Genomic DNA, 11,480 nt, shown 5'->3' on the forward strand with positions numbered 1-11,480 from the left:
GGGTCCTCCCATCTAACAAAGTTTGCCCACAGTATTTTTTAGACACCAATTTCCTCTTCCTCAGTGGTTTAATCATGGCCTCAGCCATTGAGGAGTGGAATTTACACCGCAGGATCGCGCTCCGGGTCCTCATGTTGGTGGGAGTCCAGCCAGCCAGGTGACTGCAGGGGGGATGGGGTCTCCATGGGGATGTGAGCTGCAGGCGCTGGGGAAGCGGCTCTGCTGTGGTGGGCCGTGATGTGAGTGTCTCCCATACCAGGGGGCTGTCCACATGCCCTTTTTCCGGCTTATTGAGTTTATTCAGCTGTTTGCTCAGAGGCCAGCAGAGCATGAGGAGAATCGTTTGGTTCAGCCCCATATTTGTGCTTCATCCAGTTCCAGGAGTCACTGAATCTTGCTATTAGTTTTGTTATCTCCCTGCATGTGAGCTTTTCTTTCTATAGCTATAATATATCAGAGAACTCACCAAACTAAAGAAATTCAACTTTTCCTTTTTTCTCTCTTCCAGACTAATTTTAGGGATGATGTTGACAACGTCTTTCCTGTCCATGTGGTTAAGTAATACAGCCTCCACTGCTATGATGCTTCCAATTGCAAATGCAATTTTAAAAAGCCTCTTTGGGGAGAAAAACACATCTAAGGATATGAACAGGGAAAATGAAGAAAACCAAGGTAATTGAGACAGGGCAGTAGTATAAGCCAGCTCAGGTCTGCCCTGCTGCTGTCAAATACGCCCCATTTTGTTGACTTCACTGGCATGAGTACCAGGTTTCTTAGGTGTAGCTGGATCTCAGGGCTGGTCCCGATGTAATACACACTTTGTTACTGCGGTGGAAAGAGTATTGGCATAAAACCCCCTTTTATCCTGCTCTTTCCTTATATTGTGCAGGAGGCAATGCTTACGAGTTGTCTGGAAAAACCAAGAAGTGGTGATGCCCAGCCAACCTGCTCCATAAACCTACTGCTAGCACAAGTTCAAGTCTGGCTCTGTGGGCAGGGTGGTGATGGGATTTATAGGGATGCTGCTGTGGGGCCAGCCAGAGCTGGGGCGGTCTGTGGGTAACCCCTGGGTAGATGAGTGCTATGTTGTGGTGCATTGCTGCAGGGACAGGCAAGGGACTGGCCAGGCAGCGAGAGCGGGGCAAGGGTGATGGCAGCAGCCCCTCTGTGACAGCACACAGGGCTGGTGGGTTCTCCTCTCCTTTTCCTATTTGTTCCCCTGTGAAACTGGAGCCTGAGCTGGAGGAGAAAGGGAGGATGAAAGGGAAGGCTGGCAGATTAAATACCTATTTATACTTTGTGGTTTCCCAGATTGATGCTACTGCTTGGTGGTGTTCCTGAGCAGGTTGTGGACAGGCTGGGTCAGGGGTATGCAGTCAGAGAAGGGCTTCCTCCCACCCTCAAGTAATTTACCAGGAGTTTGGGTTTCTGGCCATCAGTGATGAGAAACAGCAGAACGGAACTGAAGTCATGAAGTCCCCTTTGCAGCTATGACTGATAGTTAGAGCAGTAGTGACAGCTTCTCTTTCTTGCCCTAATTAGTAATTCTTCTGTCCCTGTGATTTAAAAGCAAAGGCTTTTTGGTTCTAACTGAGTCCTAAGGCAGAAAAATGGGCTCCCATAAGAAGACTCAAACATGTGCATGCTCTAATAAAGATATAATTATCATTCATTGTTAATGTCTAGCAGTCATGAGGTATTTGCACTCCAGGTTGCTCTATCACATTTGCTTTATGAATTTTTGACCATTCACATCTATTAAAATCAGCCCCACTGACCTTCTTGCTGTCATTTCTTATCCTGTAGAAGCACTGTGTTTTGGCAGTCTGCTTTTAACCTTCTTGAACCCATTCTCTGAAGAGATTTGACTGTGTGGTTGTGACTGTAAATACGGTAGTTAGGGAACACACAAAATCAAGACCCTGGTTGTCCTAGACATTGGCAAGCACAAAATTAATATCCTTGGTTCACAAAGCTTACAGTGCTGAGAGAAGCCAGAAAAGGCAAAGGGAGAGGCATGTAAGTAGAAGAATGAAAAAAAAAAAAGTGATCCTTTGCAAATATCATGTTATGGTGTGGTGATGTATTTTTCTTTTGAGGTAGAGACTTATAAAAAATAATAAATACAAACAAAGGAGGAGTTCCCTGTAAAATGTACATCAAAATGCAGGTTTTCTTGTAGACTTTGTATTTTAACTTCAGTGTCTCAAGGTAGACTCATCCTTTTCTGTAATCTTTCTGAATGGATGAGGAAAAACTTGAGTTCCTTGAAAGAAGCCCTGAAGTCAGTCAAAAGTGATGAATCTGGTGTTACACCTAGGAGCGGAGATGTGAAGGTGAGCTTTCTGCAGGGGGTTCCTGTCTGCCGGGTGTCGTCTGCAGTCAGGGCTGGTTGCACATCTCCGAGGGAGTTGTTGCAGTTGGTTTTTTCACAGACCTGATGAAACCTGACTGAGTGTAAGGAACGTGCCTTTGAGAAAAAGGTGTACTCATTTCATAGCCTACTTCATTCTTATAAGCTAACTGAATTGTGATCTGTGTGACAAAAAAGACAGGCAGATTTTTTTTGTGAAGGGGACTATCTGTGGAAGCAAAGTTTTATAATGACACATGATAATATCAGTTTGCAAAACTGCTTGGATATGCTTTAATAACGCTGTAGGAGGGCCCAGCAGGCTAAAAAATACTTGTCTGTCTAAAAAAAAAATCATATTAAAGAATATGTAGCATGTAAAGGCATTTGATTTTCTTAAGAAATCTCAACAGATGCATGAAATCCACTGTGGAAGGCTTTGCTCACACGCAGAGTGCCAGAATTAGTGATGGCTCTGATCTGTTGGTCACATTTTTTTTGCTGATGAGAGAATTTCAAGGTTGCAGTCACTTATGTCCGTGCTTCACTATGTGGGCAGCATGTTATAGATCAGTAAATATTTGCACGCTTGTGCGTTGATAGCTAAAATTTGGTGTAGTGTTCTGTTCATTTTGGTGCTATTGGCAAGAAAGCAGTTAGATGAGCTTTGTCTGAAATCCCCACTGTTTCTGGTTGATTGAAGCAGGGTTATAAACTGAACACCAACAGGTTTTTTTCAACTTCCAGAACTTTCCCTTTGGAGTTGGGTTATAGATTCCCTACAACTCTGACCTCTCCAGCCCTAAACCCAAACCTTGTGATAGGAGTGACAAACAGGAAACCCCTGTGCTGGTGAGCCTGACCATCTCCTGCTCTCTGCCCACTAACCCATCATTGGCAATGTTTAATTTTTTTGAGCAGCTTAAATATCTCCAGATAAAAATCACAACAAAATATTTCCATCCTGTTTTTCCTGCGTAGACAATATTTTCTGCACATGCATGATAAACTGCAGTCAGTGCTTGAGGTGTTTTGTTGGGTCGCAGACCTGGGAATGATGTCTCTAAAGGGGCAGGTGGGAATGTGCATTTTTGGACACTGCTGCTGGGTTTGGCTGCCGAACTCTGGGTCATGCTGGCAGGGTACGGCCCCAGCACTGCTGCCTGCACCCCTCCGTAGGTGGAAATATTCCTTCTCAGGTCTTTTCAACTTTTTAGAAACAATAAAAATGTCATTAAAGCCAAACTTTTCTAGGACAAGCTTCTCTGCCTACAGGGTATACAAAGTATTTGGGTGAAATGGCCATTGAATCCTTCTCATCTTGCGCTGGGAGAGCGGTGTACAGCCAGGTCCTACCTCAGTGGTCTTTGGCCTCTTCTGACTTACAGACCTATAACAATTTTCAACTCCTTTTTACGAGTTTCATAGGAAGTTTTGTCTGCAGCAACTTTGGCTTTGCTATGTACGGTTGCCCTTTGCAGACCTTCCTTGAGAGGTAAGGATGGTCTAGCAAGACAGGATGGGAGTTTGGGCTTGGCAGGGAAAAAATTGAAAAATATTAAGAGGGGAAATGAAATATGTCTCTTTGGAGAGCCAGCACTAGCCTTGAATGGGACGTCAGGGGTAAGAGGCTTTGGGCTGTGTTAGGGGATCAACAGTCAGCCATGGGTTAATGTTCATCCTTCTAATTACATCCCTCCATCGTGTCATTATTGGGATGAAAGCTCAGCATGTGTGCATCCAAGCCCATTAAGTCCAATTCGGTAAATTAGCGATGTGTAAAACATGACTTTGCAAAACTCCTTGGTCCACTGAGCCGGAATGACCTCTGTGTCCAGTGCACATGTGAATGAGTCCAGAGACTTTGACCACTGGCCCCTCTCCGTGCCTTGCTTTTGGTCTCCAGCGCATATACGGGTAGAGGAGGATCATGGTTCAGACTGAGGAGGAGTGCAAGGAAACTTGGGGACAGTGGCAGGAGTTGGAATCCACATGTAGTGGTCTGCAGAGCTTGGGGAGGTGCAAGGACCCAAAACCACGCAGAGAGCCCTAGGAAAGGCAGCAGAGCCAGTGGTGATGGGGAAGGGCCACTGGGCTGAAGGTGGGTAAAGCTCACAAGTGCTGCAGTCCTGACTAGGGGAGATGGGCTTTAATGGCACACCTCTACTCCCAACCTCAGAAGGTCAAGCCACGAGCCAAAACTACAAATGCCACAAGCCTTAGTGTGAGATCTGGTGAAAAAGAGTGGTTGTATTCCATTTCTGTCTTTTGATTTCTGAATTCTCCCATATGTATGCATGTGGTAGAGTGGTGTGCACCTCCCAGTTTACTGCCAAAACCAACGCTGGTCATTCTGGTCAGGAGGTACCCTTTCCCCAAGTGCTCTGGAGTCCTGCTTGTGTTTCCTGAGTGGTGGCAAGGACAGTGAGGCGGAGCTCCTGTGAAATATGCAGGAAGGTCCCTGGGAAGTGGGTATGCAACAGAGTTCCCCCCTGGGGTGACCCTAAACTTGTGGCAGGGTCCAGTCCCTCAGCCTGTGGGGTCTGTCATTTATGGAGGGGGTGATGGGCTTGGGAACGCTCCTTGCTGTTGGGGTGGATTTCAGAGGACCTGGTATGAAGCCTAATCCCCCGATGTGCCCCACTCTCATTTTTTAAAGAGCAAATCACAGCTCTGCAGTGACTTTGTGCTGGGTGTCTGCCATGGGTGAAATTCTTGACCTTTGGGAATGGAGCTCCGTGGCAGGGAGTGCTGCCGCTGTACCTTGAGGAACATGCCTTACAGATACATGAGGCCCAACAGGTTTTCTTCCTGAGAATGAACCATGGTTACTCCAAAAAAACCCCCCACCCCAAGCCCATGACTTGATAGGGGACAACCTGAAACTCCTGGTCACGTTAGGGGATCTCAGAGTCCAACCAGTGACAGTAGTAAGAGGACCAAGCACCTCTGGGTGTTGGAGGAGAAGCTGGGAGCTGTGGAGGGACCAGAGTGGTGGCAGGAGGAGATGGGCTTGTTCATCCCTGCTGGGCTCCCGACCCCGTCCCTGTGCCACGAGCTCACCCTGCGTTTGCACAGGCCCTCCTCCGTAAATGGCAGTTCTTTCCTCCATTCCTCTGTTTGGTTCAAGGAGAATTTTCTAGATGCTTTGAACTGTTTTAAAGTCCTAATCTTTCTTTTTCAGCATCTTTACAGCAGAATAAACTTTACACTGTACCAACTGAGATGCAGTTTCTGGCAAGTACTGAGGAGTAAGTTAACTATAAAGTTTGTATTAGAGAGTTGAGAGAGAGTACTATCCCCTGAACTAGAACAAGTTTTAGGAATTTGAAATTCAATCATTGAAATGTTTTGATTGTACTAAACATCCCAATCACTAGCAGCCTGATGATAGAAACCCTCCTCTGTGTGTCCAGCACTCATCTGCATGTCCTAATCATTGCAGAGATTTCCCAGCCACGCTGAAATGGTAACCAGAGGTGTGTCCTGCTGGGGAATTATGCCTTGGTTTTCTCAGGAACATCAAATGTGTGAAGCTGGTGATGTAAAACCCACCAGGATTTACACACTGGTGATGGTCCTGCTTTGGTAACAACGACGGGAAGGAGCATCTTTTCAGCAACAGATATTTCTTTCCTCTCGGTGCTATCAATTTTTATTTTTTTTTCCTTTTAGCCGTCCTGTGGACTTCATGCTAAGTCTTACAAATTGCTGAGGGGCTGGGGAAGGCATGTGCACCCTCAGCTCCTACGGATGGGTGCTGAGGGTGCTCTGCCCTCTGCGAGGCTGCTGGTCCCGCGTGGCGGTTCACCTGCAGACCCCCCTGCTGCACTCAGGTGGCCTTGAGGGCAGTGTTAGCTTGGATTTCTAAAAACTGGGAATTTTCCTTCTGTCAAGGCTCTGAAGTGGTTGTGCTGTATTTAAACCAGGACTTTCACCGGATTCTCTTTTGGACTATTTTAAAGCAAAGATCTGATGGAGGAAAAGGAGGTTGCCAGCGATGCTCTCTCAGACTTAAAGAAGGAGGAGGAATACAAAACAAATATATGGAAAGGTTTCCTCATCTCAATCCCTTACGCAGCCAGCATTGGAGGTACTGCAACGCTGACGGGAACCGCACCAAACCTCATCCTTCTGGGACAGCTGAAGAGGTATGGGAGGTCATCCTGGAGAGCCCTGTAGATCCTGGAAAACAGAGATGTGTTCTCCATCCCTGTAGGAAATTCCCTTCTGTGCTGAGAACTAATTTGGGGAACTTATGCCCTTCCAGAGCATTTTGGGAAACTTTGCGAGCAGGTGAAAGTAGAGAGTGGTTGCATCAGCCTTAGCTGTAATAAGCAGGTTTCCAGTGTGCCCAGCCAGGCTGCCAGCCAAACCACTGCATATGTGCTTCACCTTACTGGTGCTTGTAATCCCATGGGATTTAATGGGACCTGCCCACACACTTCCAATTAACCTGGTAACTGTTTTGATTAAACAGGCTGGGTAGTGTTTTGTGAGCAATTACATGTACTGCTGTATGGTAGAAAGAAAAATAAGGAACTCACTAGTTCTGGCCTGTTTTCTTAGTTGTAAAAGATGCTTCCTGTGTGCATAGGAACAGATTTGTGCCATCCCAAGTGCCTACAGGTGTTTCTGAACTTCGCTGGCCTCTACAAGGAGTATGTTCAGTCTCTCCTAGGCACGTGCAGCATCTCAGAGGTTCATGTTCAGACTCTCCAGCAGTTCTTGTAGCTGTTTTAATCCTGGGTGCTCAGAAGTATTGATGTATTAAAATATCAGCCCATCTGGAGAGATTTTCAGATCTTCCTTTGCAACTGACACAGCTGGGTGGGTGAGCCGTGGGTGGCAGGGTGGCCTGGGGGGTTGTCCCGATGTGGCACTCGCCAAATCTCCTAATTCCCAGATAACTGCTAATGCACACCAGCAGGTTTGTGGGATATTTTTCAGCTGATGTCAGATGTTTGTTTACCCTTAAATTGAAGGATTGTTTTCCCTTCTTGCCTTAACTTGATTTTTCCTGTTTGCTTAGTTATTTTCCAGAATGTGATGTGGTGAACTTTGGTTCTTGGTTTATGTTTGCATTTCCTTTAATGCTGATTTTTCTTCTCCTGGGATGGCTATGGATCTCCATCCTGTACGGAGGAATTAACCTGAGGTATGTTTATATTCACTACACATCTACATCGCCTAGTTATACCAGCATTGTAAAATTCATCACGATTCTCATACTAAATCTACTGATACCACCCAGCATCATCTCATGGATGGTGGGGGGTTTCATAACTAACTTCAGGATGCTCATACTATAACAAGTCATCTGTTTTTAAGACGCTGATATGCAACAGGAGGGTTTTAAAGATATCTCATAGTTACATACACTGTGTCATGTCGTGTGCATGCATGTACAGAATATGTATTGTATATTCTTTCAGTTAAACATACAGTTTTTAAAGGTTGTTTTGACTGCCTGGTCTGAGTTTGTGGAGGTCAGTGGCAGATTTTCACTGACACAGAGGAAAGCAAGATCAAACATGGAAGACCATTGTGATGTCTTGGTTCCTCTGGAATGAGTAGCAAAAATCTAGAACAGAAAAGAGCCCGGGTTTGTTCTTGGGGCACAAACTTGAGTGAGGAACAGATTACTTCATAACAGAGCTTAATTTTACAATGTGTTAATCTGTAACTGAGACTAACATGTTTTTCCGGTAAATCTTTGCTGGATACATGCAGCCCCTGGTGTACGCTACTTGAAATGGTTGCAGCATTGCCATGCTGGTTCATTGGGAGCCCTTTTTCCCTGGCACACTCTCATATGTAATAGCAACAAACTCACAGTCTTGCTTTCTCCGGGGACCGACTGTACAGAATTTCTAATATTTAGAAAAGTCTTTAACTGTTATTTTGAGTTAAAAATGCAAATGTGAGGGGGAGAGAACAGGTGTCCAAATATTTACATTGTCTCAGAGACAGGAAAAAAATCAATGGGAAAGTTTAAATCCAGAAAATGCTAAATGCCGGCCCTTAAATTGCTTGTGGGGCTTCCTGGGAGGCTCTGCGTGCTGCTGTGCGATGCTCTGCCGGCTCCCCGCTGCTTAGACCTGCACCGCTGTGCATTGCGTACCTGGGGGTGTGTGATGTGGAGCCCGAGTCCCCGTGTCCTCCGGCGAGGGTTGGGGCACGGCCCCAGCATCCTGCTGGCACAGCGCTGGATGATCAGGTGAGGGAAGAGGTGGCTGTGCTGGCCAAAGCCCCTGGCGCAATGCAGAATTGCCTTTGTGCTCAGAGAACGTGACGCTTTGTGTTTTGTTTGGCTCATCTGTCAGCGCAGAGCCCGGCTGTATTGGGATAGCTGGGCCAGCGCAGATACCAGTATTCCCCAGTGGCGAGGTGCCTCGGAAGAGACACTGCAAAGCCGCACAAGGACAAGCGAGTGTCTGCGGGAGTTTGTTGGGCTGTTTTGACCGTAAGGACTCGGGGATAGTGGCTGGAGTTCCTATGTGGGCAAGTCCTGGGGGGCTGCAGCACAGGACAGGTGGATGGACATCGCTCCAACAGCAGGGAGGCTTTGCTTGAGTCCAAAAGATGTTAAAAGGCTCAGGTACAGGCTGGCAGAGCTGAGATGATGCTGCCATCAATAACACCACCCCTACAAAATAAAAAAAATAAAGGGCCAAGTATATCTATTTGAGTTCCTGAATGATAAACCATGCATCCACGTGGAAGATCCAGCCAAGATATCCCTTTGCAACAGTGAATGAATTAAGGAACCACAGGCACTGCAGGGCTGGATGGATGCATCTGATGCAGAAAGTTGGTTTTTAGGTTTAATCAAGGTCACAGGCAGGGTTATAAACCAGGTTCAGCAAAATGTGATGGGAGATGAGGTACGAGATATGAATACATCATTTGTGTGCACATACTGCAAAGGATCAAACTGTCTGTGCGGTCAGCATGGCTGGGCTAAGAGGCTTAGCCAGGAGCACATTAACATTCCCGGCCAGTTAGAAATTCCTCACATTTTTGTTTATCCTCAGCAGCATCCTGGGATCACTCAGGAAATTGCAAGTGACTTGAGAATTGAAGGGACAGATTCATTTTCTGTGTCACCCACTTCCTAGTTACTCTCCCCAAGCAGATATATACTAGAGATGAGCAAATCCTACAATGCTGAGGCTTTCTTTTGGTGATTGCAGCCCATGCTGGAGGAAACAGCTCAGAATATAAATGAGGGGAAAGCACCTAACCTCTGCAGAGTCTCCTTTGTATGAATGCAAAGAGAGAGAATATATAAAATAGGCCTCGTTGCCTGTATCTGTGCCAGAGACCTTCATGATCTGAAGATGATGTGAACTAAGCCACCAGAGATGTGCAGCTCTTGGAAACGTGCAGACCAGGCACTGGAGGAGCGCATCGTGTGTGCATACGCAGTGTTTTATCTGTGTCAGTTATGTTATAGGCCTGTAAAGATATAACTGTTTCTTGGCAGGGGCTGGAGAACAAAAAAGTCAAATCTCAGAGTGGATGCAGAAGCCCGAGCCAGAGAAGTGATAAAGGAGGACTATCAGAAACTGGGTCCAACCAAGTGAGTCATAAAGTCGGGACTGAAATGAAAAAGAAATGAAGTGGGTTGGAAATGTCCTGTCTTAAGAGTGGAGGACTGCGGGAAATGGAGTATTTTAGAAGAAAATGAAATAGATGTTTCCACTCAGAATGTTTGTAACCTGCTGAAGTTTGCTGTTTGCACGCTCCAGCCTCTCCACCTTCACTAACAGGAATAATTGCAAATAGCAGCTTGTACTCAAATCTCCTCAAGATCAAAGTTCATATTATTGAATGAATTTGTGCTGGGTTGTTTCATTACTGTTTGTAGTTTTTCTGCTCCAGGGACAGAACCAATCCTGTGTGTGTTATATACTAAGCAACACAGGCTGAATTCTGAAGGTGTGTGCACACCTGTTGTGTGAAGAAGGAAGCATTTGCTGAGAAGGCTGATGAATTGTATGATAGATATGAATCAGGTGGATTGTGGATATACTTTAAGAAAGCTTAATAGCTGCTCAAAGAAAGAATGTGGAAAGAAGTCAGATCCATGTAATGGAAAGCATTATTTTTTCTGAATAACTCCTTCAACTGTGTTAGGTGAAGAAAGAACAAGACTCTTTTAGCTTCTTGTTGTAGTTTCTCAAGGGTCTTGCCTTCTGGAAAAATCTTGGTGCAAATTGCAATGATGGGGATCATATTTTGGAAGAAGGAACGAGCAAAAAGAAACATGAGTTTTAGACTTAGGAGAACCATGAAAGAAAAAGAAGCAGGAAAAGTTGAGTGTCTCCAAGAATCCAACCAGCCACTGATATTCTGGGCAACCGGGGATAGTGAAGGTTATTGAAACTGTAGATCTTAAATTTAAACTGTGTTTTTTTCCATCTGTAAAATAATATTTTCATACTCACAGCAATGCTGGGGAGATTCAGTGACGTTTGTGCCATGCTATCAATGTTGTAATTATTGCTGTTGTGTGGAAAGTGGAGTGGTTCTTCAAAGACAATTGTCTGTGCCTGTGCTGTAGATAAAAGAAATTGGTTTATTTGTTCCATTCAGTACATTATCGAGCAGCCTGCAAAATGTCTCTGAAAGAATCAAAGTCCCACTTTGAGGTCTAGGAGTGAGAAAGTCCATTAAGCTGTGTTCTACCAATTTGATTAGTGATCCCATAACTTAAAATCAATGCATGTGGCTTCTTCCCAACAGTTTAAATGTCCTTCCTTGTGCTCGGAGAGATTTTAGACAGTGTTTTGAGGCACTGGCTTGGTTAAATCTTGACTCTACTAGGTACTTAGTGAATGTTATTGCCATTTCCCCTGCTGTTTATTATGTGTCTAAGGGATACTGTTCAGGTTTTGACCTTAAAGGTTGTTTCCTGCTGTCTCATATATGATTTGAATCTCAGCCATCCTTTTACATTGCTTGAACTGGAGTGAAGCCATCCCTAACTGTCTGTGCTTTAGGGACATCCAAGAGGGCAGTGGTAAGAGGAATGACCATGGGAAGCTGTTTATCCCTTCCTCTCTGCCACACCTAGAGGGACAACCTTGCGTAGGCATGTTGTGACATCTGCTCTGGGCAT

At 45.4% G+C, this 11,480-nt stretch overlaps 1 protein-coding gene across 1 annotated transcript in view; it reads left to right on the forward strand.

Annotated features, from left to right (window-relative positions):
• SLC13A3 (solute carrier family 13 (sodium-dependent dicarboxylate transporter), member 3) overlaps nucleotides 1–11,480 on the forward strand; it is a 25,716-nt gene that overhangs the window by 9,591 nt on the left and 4,645 nt on the right. Inside the window, exons 2-7 of the mRNA XM_010078996.1 lie at nucleotides 1–157; nucleotides 509–672; nucleotides 5,538–5,604; nucleotides 6,319–6,504; nucleotides 7,386–7,511; nucleotides 9,843–9,938. The exon at nucleotides 1–157 is cut by the window's left edge and continues 103 nt beyond it. Coding sequence (XP_010077298.1) covers nucleotides 1–157; nucleotides 509–672; nucleotides 5,538–5,604; nucleotides 6,319–6,504; nucleotides 7,386–7,511; nucleotides 9,843–9,938 — 796 coding nt within the window. The remainder of the gene's footprint in view (nucleotides 158–508; nucleotides 673–5,537; nucleotides 5,605–6,318; nucleotides 6,505–7,385; nucleotides 7,512–9,842; nucleotides 9,939–11,480) is intronic.

This window comes from Pterocles gutturalis, unplaced genomic scaffold (genome assembly GCF_000699245.1).
Source record: "Pterocles gutturalis isolate BGI_N339 unplaced genomic scaffold, ASM69924v1 scaffold26893, whole genome shotgun sequence".
Taxonomy (NCBI): Eukaryota; Metazoa; Chordata; class Aves; order Pterocliformes; family Pteroclidae; genus Pterocles; species Pterocles gutturalis.